This window comes from Globicephala melas, chromosome 10 (assembly GCF_963455315.2).
Source record: "Globicephala melas chromosome 10, mGloMel1.2, whole genome shotgun sequence".
Classification (NCBI taxonomy): domain Eukaryota; kingdom Metazoa; phylum Chordata; class Mammalia; order Artiodactyla; family Delphinidae; genus Globicephala; species Globicephala melas.
Window position 1 is genome coordinate 25,403,253 of NC_083323.1, and position 25,270 is coordinate 25,428,522.

The 25,270-nt window shown below is 40.5% G+C and overlaps 1 protein-coding gene across 1 annotated transcript in view; it reads left to right on the forward strand.

Annotated features, from left to right (window-relative positions):
• Window positions 1-25,270, forward strand: part of FGD6 (FYVE, RhoGEF and PH domain containing 6) — a 108,917-nt gene that overhangs the window by 48,639 nt on the left and 35,008 nt on the right. The window contains exons 4-8 of the mRNA XM_030856370.3: window positions 3,364-3,431; window positions 3,515-3,545; window positions 15,891-16,042; window positions 17,243-17,399; window positions 19,276-19,363. Coding sequence (XP_030712230.1) covers window positions 3,364-3,431; window positions 3,515-3,545; window positions 15,891-16,042; window positions 17,243-17,399; window positions 19,276-19,363 — 496 coding nt within the window. The remainder of the gene's footprint in view (window positions 1-3,363; window positions 3,432-3,514; window positions 3,546-15,890; window positions 16,043-17,242; window positions 17,400-19,275; window positions 19,364-25,270) is intronic.

Here is a 25,270-nt window from a genome sequence, read left to right on the forward strand (position 1 = left end):
AAAATTAGGTTAATAAAAATTATAAAGGCTTGGGGGCAGCGTCATGAGCCAGCAACCTGTACAGTCACACAGGGCCCTCACTTCGTTTAATGCTCTACTGTCACAATCTTGATATGCTTAATAATTTTGAACAAGATGCCTACATTTCACTTTGCATCAGACCTGCAACTTATGTAGCCAATCCTGTAAAAACTGAAGCATACAAAAGATTCCCTCATCCTCACACCTCCTAATCCAGCCCTCCCCCCCCCCCCCCCCCCCCCCCGCTGTGAGTGACTACCGCTAATAATTTAGTTTATCCACTTGGAGGCTTTTTACAATAGGATGCACATTCAAGTGCATACATTATCATGCTTAAGTCTTTCTCTAAAAACTGCTACATTGAAATCTACACAAAGTCACTGTGTGCTGGATCTTCTTGGAAAACACCATAATCCAGAAGGCTACAGACTTTAAAAAAAAATTTTTTTTTCTTTGGCTGAGCCAGGCCACACAGCATGTGGGATCTTAGCTCCCGACCAGGGATGGATCCTGTGTACCCTGCAATGGAAGCACGGAGTCTTAACCGCTGGACTGCCAGGGAAGTCCTAAAAAAATTTATTTATTTATTTATTTTTGGCTGTGTCAGGTCTTAGCTGTGGCACGTGGGATCTTTCCTTGCGGTGCGTGGGCTCCTCTCTAGTTGCCGTGTGCAAGCTCCAGAGCACGTGGGCTCTGTAGTTGAGGCACAAGGTCGGCTTTCTAGTTGCGGTGCTGGGGCTTCATTGCCCTGCACCATGTGGGATCTTAGTTCCCACCAGGGATGGAACCCATGTCCCCTGCATTGGAAGGTGGATTCTTAACCACTGGACCACCAGGGAAGTCCCCCTAAAAAATTTTTTAAAGTGGCTCTAAAAATCTCAGGCATAAGAAGTTGATACTGAACTGCAGTTTCAGATTTTATATTGGTGTGTTTGTTTTAAAGCATGTTTTACTTAAAGCTTTAGGGAAATAGCTTAAGTTTCAGAGTATTAAGATACCTATCTCTAATGAGATTTCACTTTCTAAAATCTAGTAAAATAAACACTAAGCCTCTCCTAGGCAAGTCAAGAATGAAAATAAAGTTTATTCATCAGTTAGGCTCAATTGGACAAGGGATTCACTAGTGGGTGTAAAGGATTATTTGGGGCTGTATTTAGTTTGGTGAAGGGGAAAGGCAAAGGATTCTTAGAAGTAGCTACATTAAATGGTAGGAGCAGAATGAGCTCACAGTTGTTCATGAGACCTTTTGTTAGGGAACTTAGGTAAACTATTTCGTTTAATCCTCCTGACAACCCTTGCCAGAGGTGGTATTATCTTCATTTTACAGATGATGAAGCTGTGGCTCAGGTCTCAGAAACTTTCCTAAGGTTACAAATAACGTATGGCAGAGCAGAAACCGAAACTTCTATCCTTGCAACTTACAGTTCATGTACTTTCCACAGCCTCACTCTTTCTAGAGGTTTGTTCGTTCACACAGTAATTGTTGACTGCCTACAGTGTTCTAGGCATAGATGCCAAGAAGGTTAGACCAGCAGCAGGACTTGCAGGAGACTTACTGGGGCAATTGCCTTGAGGGGAAAGAGGGAGAGAGGGAGGGAGGAAGCAGGAGTGGTAGGAAAAGCCTTTGACTTCCCTGCAGGTGTGGCCTCTGCTAGGAGAGAGGGGAGGAGGGACTGGGTGGGGAGCAGCCTCAGGCCAAGGCAGTTCTGAGAAAGTCTTGATCAGGCTGCTAAGGGGTCTGCATCAGGCAGGGGGGCCTGGCTCTAGTACCCTTTCCTGGTCAACCTTGCTGGGGGCAGCCTGCGGGACTCGTGGCCTGATGTTCTTGCTGTGGTGACTCTGAATGTGCAACAGCTAGAGGCTCTCGGTCAGCCTGGCTCCCTGCAGCAGGTTCCCTTGACGGGCTGTCTGAGCGGGGACACCCCCGTGGCCACCACACGCAGCGCTGTTCTATCCTGGTGGGGATGGGGAAAGACTGACAGTGTGAGGAAGCAAATGGATACAAAAAAAAGAAAAAGAAAAAAAAGAAGGTAGTCCTTTCCTTGATGCTCAGGTAAGCAGATGTGCTAGCATCCTAGCCATGATTTCAGTTTAGAAAAGAAGACTATTTCACACTGTTACTATTATTATTTTTAGAGACTTAAACATTGGGTAAAACTTTGAGATAATCTGAGAGTTCACTTCCTAAATAAATAAATAAGAATTAGTCACTACCATTATTTTTTTCCTGTCATTTTATTAGTGACTGACTACTGGACTGTCATGGTCACTTTTTACCCTTATTGTGACATTGCCTTGTCCAACTGCACTCTGTGCAGCACAAAATAACTGGGTCCTGGTATTGTCAATGCCAGCATGAATGTAGAGGCCTCTTTCTAAAACCAGATCTGACATTTCTTCAACAGAAACATCAGTGCACTTTCCTTCTAATGGCAGCAGTCATAATTTTCACCTTACATGTAGTACCTGAAATTTTATGACTGCTTGTTCCTTGTTTACTCTCTTGCCCTTCACTCTGTAAATGTAGTGTTCAGATCTTTCACCAGAATAGAAATGGAGAGAAACTCTTCTCCTTTCCTCTGCTGCCCTGGAGTCAAAGCCAGCTCTATCAGTGTTTAAATGAAAACAACTACAACAATAATCTCTCATAAATATTGAGACCTCATTCATAATCACCTCTCTTTTTTTCAAAAGTGTACATTTTTTGTCCCTGCTAGAGCTTTTAATTTTCACACCATACAATACATATTAAAATATATTCTTTTCAGCTCTTTAGAATAAAACTGGCTTGACTGTAAGAGCATATTTCTAAAAGGGATTTTAAGTAAGTTGAGAGTGCCTGTGGCTGTTGGCCTGTGTGTGGTATAGACTGTGAAGAGCACTTTTCAGATGGCACTTAGGTTGCCTGATTTAGAGTGGCTTTACTAAGGGTGAAGTGCTCTTATACATGCCTATTGAATCTTTCCTAATCTTAAATTACTTGTGTGCACCCCAGGAACTCACATCATGGGATATCTGTAGGCTTCAGTGGCTGCAGAATGTGGCTTCAGTTTTGAACCATTGGACAGTATGCCCCACCAGGGCTCTGGGGCTCCTGGGGCAGTCTATCAGTCCACTGTTGATAGTGGTGAGGATTACCGATTGCTCTCAGCAAATCGTGTATCGTGGTTTAATAACCACATCTAAACCTCCACGTTTGCCATCTGAGACATTATATAGTATGAAATGTGTTCTAATTGAAACCTATAAGTATCAGAGCTTGAATGTACGTCTAACTAGCTCCAAGCTGATCTTCATTATCCTTTTATGAGTTCATGTTTTCTTAATGCACTCTTATCACAGGGTGAAGATACTGGGATGAAAAGTAAAGTCCATCATATTGCCAAGGAGATCATGAGCTCAGAGAAAGTGTAGGTATCCAGTTTCCAATTCAGAAGACTATTTGTTTCCCCATTGACTCATTTAAAACATGTCTCATTGCTGTTTTTTACAGGTTTGTGGACGTGTTAAAACTTTTGCATATTGTAAGTATCTGCTAATATTTTCTTGAAGTCTGAGACTATCCACTTTTACATCTTTCCCTGTCCCTCAATATGTTCAGCATAATTAACTTAAATATATTTAAATTAACATGTATATACATGTATGTGCTTTCTAATACATGATTATATTTTAAAATTCACACATATGTGAAGAGAGAAATTTTCTAAAATGCATTAATCTCATGTATGTATAGTATACCCAGATGATTTCTGAAACATAGAGCCTTTATATCTGTATTTCCAAAGTCTTTAAACTTTCTATCTTCATAATAAAGAGTTATTAAAAGGATAATATTTCTTCTTGGGCATTTTGCAGAAGTTGTCTGCTACAGTAGAATTTTGCACAGCAGTGGGTAAAGAATGTCATGATCAGTGTTTAAAACTGTTCTAACTGAACAAGCTCCTAGAAAGACACTTAAAATAGACATTTTTACAACTAACTTTTTAAAGTTCTGTTCAGTTTTTTTAATTGTGAACTTGAACAAACCTGTTGGGAAACAATTATGTGTCTGAATGCATATTCATTTTTCTCATGCACTCCTTTGTACCTGCAAGTTTTCACAAGTTTCATTACTCATTGGCAGTTAAAATGCTTTTAGTGTTACTTTATTTTAATTATATTTGGGCAAGATATTAAGACTTAACAAAAGAAAAGGTTGAAGTAGAGGAAACAGTAAAAAAAGAAATGGAAGTGACTTGAATTACCATCCAAGAAGTTTACTTATATGGTAATTATTAACATCATATTAAACTGAATTGCTGAAAAACGGTAGGTTTACAAAATATACACCCATTTATGTCTCTGCAAAGAGTATGATTTTCAGTGTTTTTTTTTAATAGATATATAAACATGAAAAATGGGTTATACTTAGAGGTGAGATCATTCACCAAATGATCCCCTTGTGCTCTGCACTTGATCCGATAGACACGTGGAGGCCTAATTCCTGTGTGAAAAATCTCTAGCTTCGGAAATTTTTTCTTAAAAATTTCTTAACATTGCTAATTTGTTTTGAGAAGTTATTTTCCCATGAATAGTTCCTCATATAACTCTTGACTATATTGGAAATTTCCCTTTTAAAATTCATATATATATATATATATATATATATATGGCAATATTTGGTCACCCAGAGTTATTGACAAGCATATTGTCAATTCCAAAATTAATGATAAGCTTGATAAATATAAATGACTTAGCAAAATAAACTCCATATACATTTGCTGTTATGCCCCAACCTTCTCTATTGTACAAGCAATTACAGGGGGAGAAGAAAATGCTAAACTGCTGTTTTTCTGCAAAACTTAGAACATATCTCTAGGATGAGCAAACTGTATCTATTGGACATATTTTCTGATAGACATGTTTAAATACAAATAGGACCACTCCAGGGAAATTTTAAGCATCTGCAAGTGAATGAGTAAACTTGTAGAGGCAAAAACTTGCTATGTTTAACTTCACTGTTCGATTTGATCAAAACTTGCATACGAATAACAATTTATAGACCACACTTGGAGAAGCATTGGCTTAGTAGATTGTATTTCTTACCAAGTATGTGAATTTTAGACAATAGTTTGGGGAATTTCCCGGTGGTGCACTGGTTAGGACTCTGCACTTTCACTTCCAAGGGCCCAGGTTCGATCCCTGGTTGGGAAACTAAGATCCCACAAGCTGCGTGGTGTGGGCAAAAAAAAAAAAAAAGTTTGACCTGTTAGGTCTAGCTTTCCTCATTTGTAAAATGGGGATAAAAATACCCATCTCTCAGGTTGTGAGGAATCAGTGGAATAAAGCATGTGAAAGAACCTGGTATTGTGCAATATATGGTAGGGTCTCAAATTGCTGTTACATTTTCTTCTTCTTCTTCCCTTGTAGAGCATCAGTGAATGGGAAGTATTCTTTTTTTTTTTTTTCAATACGCGGGCCTCTCACTGTTGTGGCCTCTCTCGTTGTGGAGCACAGGCTCCAGACGCACAGGCTCAGCGGCCATGGCTCACTGGCCCAGCCGCTCTGTGGCATGTGGGATCTTCCCAGACCGGGGCACGAACCCGTGTCCCCTGCATCAGCAGGCGGACTCTCAACCACTGTGCCACCAGGGAAGCCCGGAAGTATTCATTTTAATATTACCAGGCAGTAGACTTTCACGATTCTGTCCCTTTCAAATGCCCTTATCCCCCCGTATTAAAATTTCATTTTAATGAAGGAAGTTCTGATTCCAGTGGGTAGAGAAGCAATTAAAAGCTTTACCAGTATGTTTATTTGATTTAAAAATATATATATATCCTGGTTCTTACCTATATATTTTTGGAGCAAAGCATAAGCCCTATAAAAATAGACAATTAGACCAAAATATTTCCCTTATCTCAGATCTGATTGATGGCCTTGGCCTCTTCCCCGCTGGTGTTGAACAGAGTGAATCATCCATAACCCACCTTGATTTGCACATCTTGAAAACCTCCTAAGCCTATAACGTAGGAGTGAGAGTAGGTCATCTGCCAACCTCATGTTAACATCCTGTCTGGTATGTGCAAATGTTAACTCACTAGAGCCCAACATTAGCGGGTATCTTAACAACCAAGCGTTAAACAGGTTCTCAGCCATTACTAGGAGGGGTTTGTCACCAGGTTAGGATAATGTGGGTGAAGCCAAAAGCATCTTGTTTGTTTCAATCCAGCACTCCCACTATGCTGCTAAGGCTCATATTTACTCTTCTACCAGAAGTACCCCATAAAGGTAGCATGTGGGTTGTTTTAATCCTGAGCACTCCTGCTACCTGATTTCCTCTAAATGCATTAGCTTCTGTGTTATATGATAGAATATGACTGCTTTAAAATATCTAACAGGCTTTAGATAATCCAGTGGGTATTTTTGGAAATCGGCCAGATATCCACGTGGCTTGGGAGAAGCTATTGTTTAGTTATATATGATTTCCCATTAATAGTCTTCCATATTAGAGACTCTAGAATAGCACTAATGGATCTTTCTGTGAAACAGAAATGTTCGGTATCAGCACTGTCCAATAGAGTAGCCATACTTTAAAAAGTTTAATATATCAGAGTAGTTTGTTAACATTTTATAGATCACTTTAATATGTTACTGTAGCTCACTATCACTTCTTTGTTTTGAATTTCCTGAACCAGGTGCTATAGCTCATAAAAGTGTTTTTAAATCTAATGAATTTTATCATATTACATCGGGAGGAATTAGATTTGGGTAGAGGTTATGTGATTTAAAATATACTTAAGGTTCTAAGAATTAGTGCACTTAGCTGAGGACTTTGATTCTTCTGATGTTTGTGAGAAAGAATTGGGCCTGCAGAGGCAGTAGCAAGACTATAAGTAATGTTTTATATGGTCCTCACTCTGCAGTACCTACCATGAGCTCTTGGACTTGACCTGGATTTGAAAAAAGGTCCAGTATACACATTGTCTCTAAGTCAATGCCCTGTTGAGTCCAGAGAAAAAAGAGATTCTTAAAAGGCAGTCTTTCCCTTTTCAAAATAGTAGTGCCATCCATATAGCTGCCAAAGCCAGAAAACTAGGATTTGTTCTTCATTTCTCCCTCTCACCTCTCCAGCCGAACTATCAGCAAACCTGCTGATTCTATTTCCTCTTTACTGCTACCAGCCTAGTCCAGATAGCATCTCATACTCAAAACAGCACCAGCCTTTTAACTGGGCTTCCTATGTCCATTCTTACCCCCCTTCAATCTGTTCCTTAAAAGATTTTTTTCATATAAAATATTAGGAGTGATTTTCTTAACATATATATATTAGATCATGTCACTCCCCTGCTTAAAACTCTTTAAATGGTTCTCATTGCATTATATAGTAAAAACCATGCTATTTTCCAAGTCCTGTAAGTAGGATGACCATCTGTCCTAGTCTGCTTTTGACCATCTTGGTTATTGTCTTAGCATAATCTTATTAATAGAGCTCCCTTTTACTGTCAAAAATGATCCAGTTTGGATAGTAAATTATGGTTCCCCCTGCCTGTAAGGCGCTCTGTGATTTGGCCTTTAGTAGTGAGGTGAAATGTTGGTCAAAGAGAGAAAGGCATTCTCTCACTTGCAGACCATGTTCTGGCCATACCAGCCTCCTTTCAGTTCTTAGTTCAGTGCTGAGGTTATTTCTGCTCAGAGATTTTGCCAATGCAGTTTCCTGGAATGTTCATCCTTCCTTCCTTTGTTCATAGCTAGTTCTTTCTTTATCCTTCCAGTCTGGGCTCAATGTGACTTCTTCAGAGAGGTCTTCACTGACATCCTTTTCTCTTCAACTTTCCTGTGTTTCTTTTCTTCTTGATACTTAATATGTTTTGTATATCTGTTTGTTTACTTGTTTGTTTTTGGTCTCCTGTACTAACATGTAAGCTAGGTGAGGGCAGACATCCTGTATCTTCAGAGTCTCCCATCATTTTTATTCAGTGGAAGGCCCCCAGTAAATGTTAATTGAATGAATGAATGGGACTAATTGGTTAGTGGTTAAGAATTCTGCTTCTGCCACTAACTGTGTGCTCTTGGGCAAGTTAATGAAGCCTCGTTTTCTTCTGGAAAATATAATAACCACATAAAGTTGGTGTAATGGTTAAATGTGATCATACAAAAAACTGTTAGGGGGCTTCCCTGGTGGCGCAGTGGTTGAGAGTCCGCCTGCCGATGCAGGGGACACAGGTTCATGCCCCGGTCCAGGACGATCCCACATGCCACGGAGCCGCTGGGCCCGTGAGCCATGGCTGCTGAGCCTGTGCGTCCGGAGCCTGTGCTCCGCAACAGGAGAGGCCACAACAGTGAGAGGCCCGCGTAACGCAAAAAAAAAAAAAAAAAAAAAACCCGTTAGGCACCAATTAGTTTTAGCTGCAGGCTAAGTGGAGGTCCTTCAAGATAAAGTGCTGTTATTTAGAATGTTATGTCAGTTAAAATCCATACTATTTAGTTTTAATATTATCTTAGTAAGCTTTTACTAAAATCAATCAAAATAGAATTTGTTCCCGAAAAATAGCCTACTAGGTTTCTTCTTCCATTAGAAAGTAAGCTCCATGAAAGCAGGGATTTTTATGTTTTGTTTATTGGTATCGTACTAAATTAGTATGTTAAATGAATGATAGGAAACTGATGAATAATACTTGGTTTGGTGAAACTCTAGTTGTTTATATTTCTTCTCCTCTTTTGTAGCAGAAGTTGTCCAATGCAGAGGTTGCTATTATATTGTATATAAATGCCATTTTCCAGATAAAACAACTTAGACATCTAATATAATTAAGTACAAATGATACAGTGTTTTTTTGCTTTTGTTATCTTATTTGCTTTCTGATGGGAGACCGGTTTAATAGACATATCTATAAGCTTATTTTTTAAATGTCTAAATAGCACGATTTAAAATATATATTTTGAAAGAAAATGATTAGAGACTTTAGGTCTTTTTGACAAAGATGGGCTGGTTAAGCAGTAGGTAAGTGGTACTCGTAATGAAGCATCTTTGTTCTACCAATTGCCTTAGACTGGGATATACGTTACCTTGAAAATTTGAGAGACTCCCAATTAAAATCCATAGAGTTAGAGGCAAAACTACTTGGACATTCAGATGTCTGTTAGTAAATAGAATATATCTTTTTTTTAAATGCATTATAAAAGACTTCCTTGGGCTTCCCTGATGGCACAGTGGTTAAGAATCCGCCTGCCAATGCAGGGGACACGGGTTCGAGCCCTGATCTGGGAAGATCCCACATGCCGTGGAGCAACTAAGCCTGTGCGCAACTACTGAGCCGGCGCTCTAGAGCCCGTGAACCACAGCTACCAAAGCCCGTGCGCCTAGAGCCCATGCTCTGCAACAAGAGAAGCCACCGCAATGAGAAGCCCGTGCACTGCAACAAAGAGTAGCCCCCATTCACCACAACTAGAGAAAGCCTGCACGCAGCAACGAAGACCCAACACAACCAAAAATAAATAAATTAAATAAATTAATTAATAAATAAATAAAATAATAAAAGACTTTTTCATAGAAGCCTCCAGTTTTTACCATCTTAAAATGACTTCATCTTGTTCTACTGAATACACCTTGTCTTTTCAGTTTTGAGAACCATTTAAGTATCGTTTGTTCTTTAGTTATAAAGAATCCGCCTTTAGTGTCTATTGACATGGCTACCAGACTTTCACTTCTGAGCAGCTTCCTTCGCATGAGGACTATCCTTCACTGAATGAAGTTCATTGTTTTTTTTGGTTTGTTTGTTTTAATTTTTGACCTCATCTTGCGGCATGCGTGAACTTAGTTCCCCAATCAGGGATCAAACCTGTGCCCTCTGTACTGGGAGCATGGAGTCTTAACCACTGGACCGCTAGAGAAGTCCCTGAAGTTCATTGTTAAGAGTGCCTTTGTCTTGCTGCTGAGGTGTTTGTTTCCCTTACCTTGGTTTGGTATAATGTTTCCTTCTGTTTATAGACCTCTGTTTGAGGGCTCTCTTTCCAAGCTTCCAGGGACTTGTGGATCTTAAATGGTGGTCATGTATCATTTAAGATAACCAAATCTCCTTTAATTAAATAAATGGCCTTATTGAGTGCTCTCTGTGTACCTCGCAGCATATGTTACACAAATTATCTATTTTAATCCTCATAACCACCCTATCAGATAGATGTCATTTCTGTTTTTTTAAATGAAGAAAGTAAGCTAACTGCCAAAAGTAACCCACTAAATGGCAAAACCCATTAAATGGCAAAGCCAGACTTTGAACCCTGGTCTGTTTGAGCCCTTGCCCTAAATGAATGTTCAGAAATTGATTAAAAATTGTTACTTGAAATCTCTGCCATGCTGTGTAGGGTACAGTGTATCTTTGAGTATATTGGCTTGCATTCAGAATTCTTTCAGTTGGGCCAGGAAACTGGAGAAGTTCTAGTTTTTCATCTTCTAAAGATGATCATTTAGGATATATTATGATGATTATTTCTTAATGTTATTAAGCAGGGGTTGGAGATTTGAGACAAAGGATAGGTTTCATCCATGTTTTATACAGTTTTGCATTGATGATTGTACGTGATATCACTAGGTCTGAACATAGAGGGAGAAGTAACTTCATTGGTCAAATATTTTCATTTTAAAACAAAATCAAATTGTTAACGTGGAGCCTTCCCCCACCCCCTTTAACTTAATAGTATCACACTGCTTTCTGTATATTTTTCAAAGCTCTTTGACCTTAGCAGCTGCTTTGCTTTTGCTTAATATGAAGTGATTCTTAATGCCCTTCATTTAGGCAGGGAGCCCTGCAGAGCTCCCTGTCTGCTCATATGCCCATTTAGTCTTTGTAATTCACTGTGTCATCATAGTGGTTAAGTAATGCCCTAAGGTCAGGAAGCCCAGTTAGGACAGCTGGTTATTAACTCACTTACTTCTCTTTGGTCCTGGAGATATAAAGCCTGACCTGAGAAACAAGGCCATCTGTTTTGTGCTTCGTTGGCTTCAGATGTTCAGACTTGATTTTATTTGCATTGATTTTTGCTTGCTCTTGCCCAAGTGATCAGAGCTGGTAAGGCTAGTATGTTAATACCTCAGAGGAGCTGAGTTTTTTTTATGTTGATCTGGTTCTTATTTGTAGGTTTTCTTGGAATTATTAAGAATACTATTATGGTATGCTTTTTAATCCAGAAGCCCATTTCTGTTTCTAAAAAGGCCAAGTTGTTGTTGATCAGAAACTAGAGTGTAGATGGTTCAGTTTTGCATACAGAATCTTTGGTAGGTTTTATGTTAGAGCAATAGATTGAAGTATATGTAGTTGATATCAAAAACTCACCCGTTGGGCTTCCCTGGTGGTGCAGTGGTTGAGAGTCCGCCTGCCGATGCAGGGAACACGGGTTCATGCCCCGGTCCAGGAAGATCCCACATGCTGCGGAGCGGCTGGGCCCGTGAGCCATGGCCGCTGAGCCTGCGCGTCCGGAGCCTGTGCTCTGCAACGGGAGAGGCCACAACAGTGAGAGGTCCACGTACCGCAAAAAAGCAAACAAACAAACAAAAAACTCACCCGCGTACCTAACATTTTTACACTCTAGCTCCCTCACCTCTTTTATTTTACTTAGCCACCTTTTCCAGTGTGAAAAAGTATACTTTGGATCTAATTGAAAGTGCCAGTCCTGTGGTCTTGCATCCTCACTGATTTAGTCAAGGGGGTGCTGGTAAATTTGGATTCTTCTGCCTCAAAATAGTTTTGCCTCTGGCTCTTAAGTGTCATCACACTTTCCCAAATTATCCTGGCTGTTAGCATTTAGAAAAATAACCAGACATATGTTGTAATCATCCTTTCTATTTAAAAAAAAAAAAGTTTCCTCCTTCCAGTGGCACGAGTTTGGAAATGGTTGAGGTTCGTGAAGAGCTGAGAAGTTAGAGATTGCGTGTAGTTCCTGTGTGAATTAGTTGCATCTGGCACTGGGACCATTGCACATGGCTTTCAGGGGATGGTAGCCCACGAGGTGAGGGAATGAATTGGGGCCAGGGCTGCGCTGTGCAGTTAAGAAGGCCATCAGTTACGAGTAAGGCCCTTGGTCTGAGTTGCACTGGCCTGGAGGAAGGGGTGCTCTTTTCTGTTTTCAAAAATCCACAATGAAGACTAACAATGGCCCTCGTAGTACTTATTTAAAATATGTAACTCTCTGGGTCTTAGGAATAATATTTAATAGCTGGGTACAAACTCTCTAAATTCCTATTGTCTTTGTTAAACGTTCTTCTTTTGCACTTATATTTCTCTTTTATTCTGACATGCTACTCATAATTTTAAAAAAGGCATCATAGCCCATTCATTCCTCTAGAGCTGTCGACACCACCCAGTAGTACTGGAAAAAAACTAAAGTTTTGCCTGGTATGTGACAGTGTCCTCCAGTTAGAGGTGGCCGCCTCACTGGTCAGTGCAGTGTGGATTTGGCTAGTGTCTGTCGCATGTGTCTTAAATAAACCAGTTTCCTTTTTGGCAATGGTGGCAGACATATGGAATACAGAGTCTAGCAAAAGCTGTGTCAAACAGGGTCCTTAAGCTACTTAGCAACTAATGTCTGCTGTCACTGTCCTGGCTGAGGAAATGCCTTCCAACTGGAAAATAAAAGTCATCCTGCTGCCAAGGGACAAACATATTCATCATTTATCCTACCAGAAGAAGGGGCAGTGCTGCTTGTTTTGCTGAACAAGGAAACTCTTGCCTCTAAATTATATTAATCATTAAACTGGTAAAATAAAAAAAAATGCTATGGAAGATGTTTAACTGTTGTGCTTTGAATACATTTACAATTGAGGATGTTATTCGTGGTATGTAAATATATTCTGTATAGTTCTGTCTGATGGCAGGTCTAATGACTTTCGAAAGTGTTAAGTTGGCTCTGTTTTCTCTCAGTAAATGTGAATGCTGATAGAAACAAGCTGTTGGGACATGGAATTTGGCCCAGATCCATTTGGTTTCTGGAGCTGTTTTGTGTGGTTTTCTGGATTGTAGTTTATACAAGTAACGAATTCTTATTTTATATTAAAGTAATTAGTTGTCAAAGTAGTTCTTTAGTTACTGGTCTAACTAGTTGGTTCCTTTGGGTTAATATGACGGTTTTGGGCTGATAAAGTTAGTCCCAGGTACTGAGGCCTAAGTGAAGGGTTTATTAGTACTTGTTGAACATAGGATTTGACTTGTCTAAAATACACCTTAGAAGACGAATCGTTTTTTAATTTTTTTTTGGCCACCCCTCACAGCATGCGGGATCGCGGCATGTGGTATCTTAGTTCCCTGACCAGGGATAGAACCCATGCCCCTACAGTGGAAGCCCAGAGGTGGAGTCCTTACCACTGGACCACCAGGGAATTCCCAGAAGAGGAATCTTTTTGTGTACTTTTATTTATTTTTTTACATATACATATATTCATTCTTTTTTAGATTCTTTTCTCATATAGGTTATCACAGAATATTGAGTGGAGTTCCCTGTGCTATACAGTAGGTCCTTGTTGGTTATCTGTCTTATATATAGTAGTGTGTGTGTTCATCCCAAGCTCCTGATTTATCCCTCCCCCTCACATTTCCCCTTTGATCACCATAAGTTTGTTTTCAATATCTGTAAGTCTTTTTGTTTTGTAAATAAGTTCATTTGTATTGTTTTTTAAATTAGATTCCACATATGAGTGATATCATATGATATTTGTCTTTCTCTGTCTGACTTTACTTAGTATGATACTCTCTAGGTCCATCCATGTTGCTGTAAATGACATTATTTCATTCTTTTTTTTAATGGCTGAGTAATACCCCATTGTATTTGTACACACACACACACACACATATAAACATCTTCTTTATCCATTCATCTGTTGATGGATATTTAGTTTGCCTCCATGTCTTGTGTGTGTGTGTGTGTGTGTGTGTGTGTGTGTGTCTGCACCACAAGGCCTGTGGGAATCTTAGTTCCCTGGCCAGGGATTGCATCTGTGCCCCCTGCAATGGAAGTGTGGCGTCTTAACCACTGGACTACCAGGGAAGTCCCCTCCATGTCCTGGCTATTGTAAATAGTGCTACAATGAACATTGGGGTGCATGTATCCTTTTGAAGTATGGTTTTCTTCTCATATATGCCCAGGAGTGGGATTGCTGGATCATATGGTAGTTCTATTTTTAGTTTTTTTAAGGAACCTCCATACTGTTCTCCATACTGGCTGTACCAATTTACATTCCCACCAACAGTGTTAGGAGGGTTCTCTTTTCTCCACACCCTTTCTAGCATTTATTGTTTGTAGACTTTTTGATCATGGCCATTCTGACCAGTGTGAGGTGGTACCTCACTGTAGTTTTGATTTGCATTTCTCCGATAATTAGTGATGTTGAGCATCTTTTCATGTGCCTCTCTGCCATCTGTAGGTCTTTGGAGAAACGTCTATTTAGATCTTCTGCCCATTTTTTGATTGGATTGTTTGCTTTTTTGACATAGAGCTGCATGAGCTGTTTCTATATTTTGGAGATTAATCCCTTGTTGGTTGCTTTGTTTGCAAATATTTTCTCCCATTCTGTGGGTTGTCTTTTTGTTTTGTTTATAGTTTCCTTTGCTGTGCAGAAGCTTTCACGTTTAATTAGATCCCATTTGTTTATTTTTGTTTTTATTTTCATTACTCTAGGAGCTTTTTGTGTACTTTTAAATTAGGTATGAGGTTGTTGCCCTTCACAAGAAGCATAAGAAATACTAATGGTTACTGTATGTTTGTAAGGGGTAGGTGCTGAAAGGATCAGGGAAGAAATCAGGGTCTTTTTTTGTTTATTTGATTTGCCCAGTGAATTCCTGAAGGGAAAGCAGTTAGAAAGGAGAAAGAAGATAAAGCGTAGTAGAGAGTCTGCTTTACCCAACCTTTGCTTTGCAGTTTTAATTAAACCTCCTGTTTCTAAGAAGGAATAACCTTTGTTACTGAATCCTCAGGACTGTAGAACAGAGTCCACCATTGTTTTACTTATCCCCTGGGGGTAGGCTTCAAGATATAGTGAAATCTAGAGAAGTACCGTCTCCAACCCCACCCTTTCCAAATCCTCTGGAGTGATAGGGTGGGGTGGGGTGGGCCTGTCTTAAAACATGATATAAATAGTCTTACAGGGAAAAGTGCTATGTGATGAGAAAAGTTTTTATTTGTGAAAAGTATAGATTCTGGTGAATTTATGGGGAGGTTGGATAGAGGGAGGAAAGAGTTTAAGGTCCAGAGTTAAAATGTTTTGTTGATTCTGTGTGTCAAATACATTGTAAGAAGCTTTGTGTGCCGTATCTAATTAAAGTCTCATAACCCATGTAACAGATGAGGAAAATGGAGCTAGCTCAAACAAACACAGTATTCTAGGAGTAAGGGCTTGGATCCAGTATTCTCTGATTATCAAGAATGCACTACCCTCCACATGCCTCACTTAGAATGCTCCAGCATTTGGGAAATAATTACTGAAAGTGGACAAAGGGACACTTCCAAAATAAAATTAAGATCTGGAGACTTTTAAAATAAATGGATTTTGTTCATATAGTAGTATTGGAATAATTTTAAGGACTACTTAGAGTTGCAATACAATTTCCAGATACCCCCTTAGTATAATTACTAAGTTTGGAGATCAAACTAAAAGATTTAAGAGAAATATCACAGTCTGTTTTAAAACCAAATATCCACCCCAGCCATTTTGTGTGTGTGTGTGTGTGTGTCCTATCCAAGTAAGTGGGATAGGAGTAAGTGGGTACTTTTCAATTTGAGTTCTTCGTGGGAAATACAATTTGCAGTTTATATTGTTTTAGGGAAGAGAGTGACTGGGGAAAAAGCTTTTTATTAAGTTACATACGTATGTATATTGTTTTTCCTCCTCTGAACTGTAACAGGATTTCCGGGATGCAGTAGCCCATGCTTCCAGGCAACTTGGGAAGCCAGTGATTGAGGACCGGATCCTAAATCAGATCCTATACTACTTGCCTCAGCTGTACGAGCTCAATCGGGATCTCCTGAAGGAACTGGAGGAAAGAATGTTGAACTGGTAAAAATGGACTGACCAGCTTTCCCAGTTTCCAAGTTTAGATGAGGCCATAAGGGCCCTGCGTATGACAGAGGCATTGTTCCTGACATTGTGTTTTTTCAGTATATTGAGTTTTCTTGGCAGTTACCTGTGGCTTGATCACTTCGGATGGCCAGAATTCTCTGTTGCACCTAGCTCGGTACTCTAAATTTTTAAATTCTTTGGCAATGTTGCCTCAAAAGCAGGAAGGGCCTATAGTCAGCCAATTTAACTTTCTATAGGTGACCTTTATAATCAGGATTTTTGAAATTGGGAGACTTTAGTTGATGTATTCACATTGGAAACATTTTTAAATGTCTCATCTATCTTTTTGGAGCTTCGAGCCAGGAAGCGGCATTTTGGAAAGGAGGGCATTCACCGAGATAATAGGAAGATTTGTTATTTGGTTTAGAAAATTTACACATATATGACATCATTGCAGATGTTGTAGATTTTAGAACAGGAAAAGAATACCAAAGGTTAACTGCTTTTACTGGTCTTTAGACAGTAACAGAAACTTTGGTGACATCTTTGGAAATGTGTACAGTTTGGTCTAGGGGGATTGAATTTATTGTTGAAGTCCGTGGGGAACCCAAAATAACAACATAGTGTATCATCTACTTTCATGATAAAAATGATGAAAATTTCCCTCTAAGCTTTCTTTATACATAATCCAGGAAAATACCTCTGCCTGTTTTGCAGATATCTTGCTTCTGCATGTTGGGAAAATATGCTAAATAGTGATTAATAATTAGCTGCATCCTAAGTATAAAATTACACAGAGTTTAAGGGCTGAGGAATGATTAAAAGCTATTTTTTAAAAGCATGATAAAATAAAACATAATTAAAAAGTGTTTTCCTGTCCATACTTTATCATTACTCTTATAAAAAGTTATCTTAAAAGTTCATCTGAATTTTCTGAACAGTCTCTGGCTGTGCAGAAGCATGAGATGGTGAAAGCAGGGAGACCAGTCAGAGGACTGGCAGAGTCCAGGCAAGATGTAATTAATGGTAGCAATAATGGAAATGGGAAAGAGTGGGCATTTGGGGATATTTCTTACAAGAAGAGGAAAAAAAAGGTAAGTTGATGGCTTGGAAATGGGGCTCTGCTCATCATTGGATATGTTTTGGATACCGTAATGACTCTTTTTCTGTTTTTGTCTATCTCTTCTCTATCCTTAGGACGGAACAACAAAGAATTGCTGATATCTTTGTAAAGAAGGGACCATATCTAAAAATGTATTCCACATATATCAAGGAATTTGATAAGAATATAGCTTTGTTGGATGAGCAGTACAAGAAAAACCCAGGTTTTGCTGCTGTTGTTAGAGAATTTGAGGTATTTTTGCTACCGTCCTCTGTTTTGCTACCATTTCTCTGTTTTGAAACTAAAAATATTAGTGAATTCCAGTTACAGCAAACTAGAAAAGTTTTAGTAGTATTAAGATATGACTGATTTCTAATTTGTACGGTAATTAAACTTGAAAATCATTTGTCGTCTTTTCTTCCCTCTTTTCCTTTCTTCTGAAGTCTTCATGCTATTGATATTAAGAATGGAAGTGTGGTACATACAGCTATGGCAACTGATAATTGACCCAGGTTTTCATCAGTGTCCAGTGAGTTGTTCTGTTGCCTTGGCAGCAAAAGAAAACGTGATGGAGAAAGTTAGCTGTCTAATATCTAATGATGCTTGCATGATCGATGCTTTTTTTTTTTTTTTTTTGTGGTACGCGGGCCTCTCACTGTTGCGGCTTATCCCGTTGCGGAGCACAGGCTCCGTACGCACAGGCTCAGCGGCCATGGCTCATGGGCCCAGCCGCTCCGCGGCATATAGGATCTTCCCAGACCAGGGCATGAACCCATGTCCCCTGCATCGGCAGGCGGACTCTCAACCACTGCGCCACCAGAGAAGCCCTTTTTTTTTTTTTTTAAAGCTTATGTCTCATTACTTCTCATTTCTTTTTTCTTTTTTTAAAATAAGTGTATTTATTTATTTTTATTTTTGGCTGTATTGGGTCCTCTTTGCTATGCGCGAGCTTTCTCTAGTTGCGGCGAGTGGGAGCTACTCTTAGTTATGGTGTGCGGGCTTCTCTTGTTACTGGGTATGGGCTCTAGGCACGTGGGCTTCAGTAGTTGTGGCACACGGCCTCAGTAGTTGTGTCACACGGGCTTAGCTGTTCCGCGGCATGTGGGATCTTCCTAGACCAGGGCTCGAACCCGTGTCCCCCGCATTGGTAGGCGGATTCTTAACCACTGTGCCACCAGGGGAGTCCCTCGATGCTTTCTTAACATGCATTGTCATTATACTTTCATAATTATTCTACATACCAGACCCTGGATGTACATATTTAGAAAAAGATAGAACCATCATATTTGAAAAAACTCTTTTCTTCCCACTTGAGCTGTGTAAGAACACCAGGACATCTTAGAAGGCAGGGACATTTTCACTTGGCCATTTTGATGTCACCCCACAGTAAATACCTTTATTGGAGATAGGAGGAGAGGCTCAGGAATGGGCACCAGTATCTGTTGTACATACTAAGAAAAAAACTTTCGGCAGAATCAAATGTCCTTGTGGTCAAGTCGAAAGGTTTCCAGAATCAAATGTTCCCATATACAGTGTGATTTGGGGGCTGTGTTTTGTAGCCATTCATCTGAGAAAGTTTACATTCTTCAGGCTTATAAGACGAGGTTTGCTTAGCAAGGCTGCTTTTCACATTGTCCTTAATTTCTGCATTCTCCCCAGCACCAACTGTTATTATGAGTATATTGATGATAGGCTCTGATGGTTATTTGAATCCAGTTCCCAGTAGTTTTATTTCTGCCACCTTATTTTGGGGGCCAGGCATTTCCTTCTTGGTTGTTGGGTTGGTGTATGTTCATGAATACATTGGTAGATGCTTTTCTAAGTGGTAGCTGCTGCCTCTGATTGGCCTACAACTCAGACTGCAGCCTCCACCCTCCACCTTCTGCGAGAGGGCTGTGAATTTCCCAATGAGTCAGTGCTTTCAGAGATGTATCTACAAGAGGGTGTAGACTCCATGGTGAGTGGTTCTGGTTTCCCACTCAGCATAGGAGCTGTGCCTTGAAGGGAGCTTCTCCACGAATCCCAGAGTTGCTGGCTATTTAAAGTTCGGCTTCCCGAGCACTTGGATCTGGGTCCCTTGCTTCTTAGGAAAATGCGTGTGTTTACTTTGGATGCCTTTTCCTTTCAGATGAGCCCACGCTGTGCTAATCTGGCCCTCAAGCACTACCTGCTCAAGCCGGTTCAGAGGATCCCCCAGTACAGGCTGCTGCTAACAGGTGGGCTTCTCTGGCAGATTACCAACCAAGCAACTCCTGTCATTCTTAGGAAACCCTGCCTTTCCTAAGAACACCTCTCTTTTTCTATCCGGTAGCCTATTTTCCTAACACATGAATTTATACATTGCTGGCAGCCTCACGTAGACATTGCCGGCACTGAACTTCTTTAGTTCTTTGGTCATCCATGTGCATTCTCTGCTCTAGGCATTCATATGTGTTAATTCCTTTTGCTCAGAACTTCTTTTACGGTCTCAGCCCCACAATGCTGTGTCGTTTTACCTGGTTAATATTATTAATTCCAAGAAGGTACTTTCCCAGCCACTCAAGAATGAGGTTTAAAAAAAAAAAAAAAAAAAAGAATGAGGTTTAGAGGGTCACTCCCACATATTTGTATATCAACTACCATGGCCCTCTAGTTACTTACTTCAAAGGGTTGTTATAAGGATTGATTGATGAGCTATGTGCTTAGAATAGTGCCTTGGTCATAGTAAGTTCTAAATAAGTATTAGCTGCTATTATTGTAGTATCCATATCCTTATCATCATGATTGTCATTATGTCTGGTCATTGTCTGTATCTTCTACTGGAGCTTCAGGATTACAGGACTGTGTGTCTAGTTTACCACTGTAATAGTTAAAAAAAGAAAAAGAAAGCTATGATTTGAGTGAAGGCACACACTGTGCTCAGGGCTTTATATTCATTGGGTCTTTAAGTCTTCACCATAGCTATGCATATATCACAATATTATTTACATAGATGAAATAACAGGCTTATAGCGATTGAGTGGTCTGGCATCATGAAAAGCGAGTATAGTCTCAGTACCAAACATAGTATCCAACACATACTACTACTAGGTCCTCTGTGGTATTTGCCGAGATGGACTGGATATGCAGTGACTTAATATACATATATAATGTGCATTAAGAACTATGTCAAGGACTTCCCTGGTGGTCCAGTGGTTAAGACTTTGCACTTCCAATGCAGGGGGCACAGGTTTGATCCCTGGTTGGGGGACTAAGATGCTGCAGGCTGCACGGCATGGCCTAAATAAATAAATGGATAGCTAGATAGATGGTGCACGGCATGGCCAAAATAGATAGATAAGTATCTAGATAAATAAATAAAGAATTGAAGAATTGTGTCCAAATGCACAAGAATATTCAAATGCCACTACCACTCTAAATTCAATCAGTTGTAATTTTATGTAAATAGATTTTGAGGTACTTGGTTCCTATTAGTGTTCTTAAGCAGTGGCACCCCGGCTTTAATCCTTAATCACTTTCTCTTAAGCCAAGAGCTATACTGAATGAGGTAGGTGAATTCTGGAAGCCTTCATACCTTCCAAGCTTGCCTAGTGAACTGCTGATGAGGAAGGCCTGCCTTTCAGCCCCAGGACTGGCTACCCTGGGTATTTCTACTTAATTTGAATTTCTAACTGTGAATCAGGCACTAGATTTCTCTCTGGAATGACATAGGCAAACCACATAATTTGAGGATATCCTGTCCATCTGTACTTTCTTTCCTCTGCATTTGGCAGAGATTTAGACTACACAGGGCAAAAGGAAGTGCCCATGCATGTGTTGTGTTTTTGCTAGATAAATTCAATGCTGTATCATAAATGAGCTATTGAATGGCTTAGGCTATTTCTACAGCTATCGAATTAAGTACTGTTTTTAGTGGCAAAAGACTATGGTTTCAAATGAGAGAAGGATGGAGCAAGGTTCTGAAATTTTCATGTAAAAATATTTTTTTTCCCACACTGTGACTGATCTAAGTAAAAGAGTTACACATGTGTTTAATGTAGGTTTCATACTGAGTTTGATTTTAATTGATTAGTGGTACAATAGCAATGGCAAGTTTTAAAAATTCTCTTTAAGAGAACAGATTTCATTTGTTTTATAACCAACATGATGTGAGCTTGGGGTTAGTTTTGAGCTTTGTCTTCTTTAATCTCAAAGCCCTCCCCACCCTTAACTTGGAAAATCTCCATTATTTAAATGATGTACCATACTTTATATATAGCAGACCCTTAGTGGATTTATTTGTTCAAGGTTACAAAGTCAGGACTAAAGTTGAAGAAAGAACATAGACTTTGTAAAGCAATAACTGACGATTCATTCTATGCCGTTTCTTCCATTGATTCAAATTCTTCCCTTCCTCCACCTGACCTGAAGTCCACCATTACCTCCAAAGCCATCTCTGATTACTCCAGTTCTCCTTAACCCTTTGTATTGGTGCAGTGTGACTTAGTAAATATTTATTTGATGCCTTGTGAATTTGCTAATATTTATATGACTTCAATGTTGATTCCTTAATTTTTTTTTTGCGGTATGCGGGCCTCTCACTGTGTGGCCTCTCCCGTTGCGGAGCACAGGCCCCGAACGCGCAGGCTCAGCTGCCATGGCTCACGGGCCCAGCCGCTCCACGACATGTGGGATCTTCCCGGACTGGGGCACAAACCTGTGTCCCCTGCATTGGCAGGCGGACTGTCAACCACTGCGCCACCAGGGAAGCCCTGATTCCTTAATTTGATTATAAACTCTTTGAGGTCAAGGAGTGAGTCTTTTAATTAATAATTAATAATTTAGTGCACCCCAGTATATCTGGGTCCCTTTGGGATAGCTTGGAAGCTGTTTAGGAAATAATTCTGGTTGGTTTTAAGCTACATTTAAAACATCCCTTTAACCAGAATATCTGTAGCTTAATTAAAGGACGACATTGAGAGAGAGAATTTCAGAGAGTCTCTCCTCCAGAGAGGTGAAGTGTCTTGCCCCAGCAACACAAATAGTGTCTATTAGTTGAAGCACCTGTGGTCATATAATCCTAAGGACATATGGGGGTTGGTACCAAAAGTTTGTTTTATATGTTTTTTGGGTTTTTTTGTGTGTGTGTGGTATGCGGGCCTCTCACTGCTGTGCCCTCTCCCATTGCGGAGCACAGGCTCCAGACACACAGGCCCAGTGGCCACGGCTCCCGGGCCCAGCCGCTCCGCGTGGCATGTGGGATCCTCCCAGACCGGGGCACGAACCCGTGTCCCCTGCATCGACAGGCGGACTCTCAACCACTGCATCACCAGGGAAGCCCTTTTATACGTATTTTTATTTAAAACTCTTATTTTCCAGTACTCCTTTTTGTTGTGTTCTGATTTCTATATACTCTGCAAGATATTTCTACTTTTGTTATCAAAGTGCCCCTATCTACGCACTTAGATTTTTAGAAGTTGGATTTTAAGTCTTAGGTTTGCATCTGTTCAAACATGTGAATTAACTCTGGATCCTCATCTTTGGGTAAACAAGCTCAATGATTTAATCCTCCACACAACCTTGTGAGGGAAGTCTTGATACTTTTATTTCCATTTTAGAATTTGGAATAATTCCAGGGGCACAGAGTATACAGGAACAGAGAGAAAGAGTGAGATTATTTCAGGCAACTCCTGACAACTTCGATTTATTGAGTTTCAGGCAGAGAAAGGGATTCCTACCTGGCTTGATATAAGTAGGTTTGTGCCCACCTTGGCTTCTTGGGAAGGGAAGATTGGGAAATGCAGGGATGAAGTACAGATAAGGTAAGAGTAGAGTTCAGGGTAGAGTCTATCTTTTTTTATCCTAACTCAGTGTCTGCATAGATTCTGGCACATAACAGGGACTCAGTAAACTGAAAGGCTTAGGGAAGTAAACGTTGTTCCTTTTTATGAGGTTGAGAACCCCTATGCAGTGATGCCTGTGAACATTTGATGGATGGATGGATTGAAAAATTGCTTTTAAGAGTAAAAACACTCTTCCAGTTACCCAGAAACAAAACTGTGGAAAGGACTAAAATGCTTCTCTTTCCTTGTCTTTCCTCCATCATAAGATCTGCTGACTAGTTTTCCTCTGCTTCTGCTTCCTGCCCTTTCCATTTCCCTTGTTATGCTCCAGGCCAGGCCTTTCTAAACTCACGCCAAGTTGTGGCAATATCTTCCTATTGGTCATGCTCCCTTTATCACGCCCGCTTCCAAGAAGACCATAGAAAAAACACACTCCTCCCATGTCTCCACTTTGCTCTCACACTACCATGCTCAACACTTCTGACCCCAGATATATAGGTTTTTTCCCACACCAAGCGACTCTCTTCAACACCAGCTACGTGTCCTATAATTCAATTCAATTCTGACACTGTCTACCTGGAGATAGTGGGCTCAGTTCCACAAGCCTGACCCTTCCAAACTTCAGATGCCATTCGCAAGTCCCAGGCTGTAACCTATATTTCTGACCGACCGACTGTAAATCTCGGTTCCCATGGCTTTCTCCTTGGATTTGAAAGTTTGCTGGAATGGCTCACAGAACTCAGGGGAACACCTGTTTACGCTTACTAGTTTATTATAAAAGGGTATGCTAAAAGATAAAAATGAACTTCATATGGAAGAGATACATAGGGCAAGGTATGGGGGGTGGAACTCCCATGCCCTCTCTGGGCACACTAGCTCCCTAGAACCTCACCAAACCCTGTATTCTGGGGGTTTTATAGAGGATTCATCACGTAAGCATGACCCATCATTAACTCCACTTCTAGCACCTCTCCCCTTCCTGGAGGATGGAGAGTAGGGCTGAAAGTTTTAAGCTTTTAATCATGGCTTGGTCTTTGTGGTGACCAGTCCCCATCTAGGAGCCAACCAAGAGTCACCTCATTATAACAAAGGACACTACTGTCACTTAGGAAATTCCAAGGCGGCTTTGTGTCAGAACTAGGGTCAAAGACCAGATATTAGAACAAAAGATGCACCTACTGCCCTTTTTTTTAAATGAATTTTTGCTATGATATTTTTTAATAAATTTATTTATTTTTGGCTGCATTGGGTCTTTGTTGCAGTGCATGGGCTTCTCATTGCGGTGGGTTCTCTTGTTGCGGAGCACGGGCTCTAGGCATGTGGGCTTCAGTAGTTGTGGCACGCAGGCTTCAGTAGTTGTGGCTTGCGGGCTCTAGAGTGCAGGCTCAGTAGCTGTGGCACACAGGCTTAGTTGCTCCGCAGCATGTGGGATCTTCCCGGACCAGGGCTCGAACCCATGTCCCCTGCATTGGCAGGCAGATTCTTAACCTCTGCGCCACCAGGGGAGTCCCACTCCTAGTGCTCTTATCTCTCAGAAAATTACAAAGATTTGGGGAGCTCTGTGCAAGGAACCAGGGCCAGAGACCCTACAGTTGGCCCTTGATATCAGCAGATTCGGAACCTATGGATAGGGAGGGCTGACTGTACTACACCACTTTATATAAGGGAATTGAGCACCCACAGATCCTGGTATCTGAGAGGAGTGCTGGAACTAATCCCCCGCAGATACCAAGGGATAACTGTGTATATGTTTTCTATCATTTCACAGATATACTTTTTTGTGTGTGTGTGTGTGGTACGCGGGCCTCTCACTGTTGTGGCCTCTCCCATTGCGGAGCACAGGCTCCGGACGCGCAGGCTCAGCGGCCATGGCTTACGGGCCTAGCCGCTCCGTGGCATGTGGGATCTTCCCGGACTGGGGCACAAACCCGTGTCCCCTGCATCGGCAGGCGGACTCTCAACCACTGCGCCACCAGGGAAGGCCACAGATATAGTTTTATTCTGCTTATTAGGAAAGTTGAAAACCTGCTTATCCTACCATAATGATGGATACATGTCATTACACATTTATCCAGACCCACAGAATGTACAACACCAAGAATGAACTCTAATGTAAACTGTGGATTGTGGGTGATCATGATGTGTCAGTGTAGGTTCATCCATTGTAACAAATGGACCACCCTGATGGGGTATGTTGATGACGGGGGAGGCTGTGCATTTGTGGGGGCAGGAGATGTATGGGAAGTCTTCATACCTTACCCTCAATTTTGCTATAAATGTAAAACTGCTCTGAAAAGTTAAATCTTACTTTAGAAAAAAAAA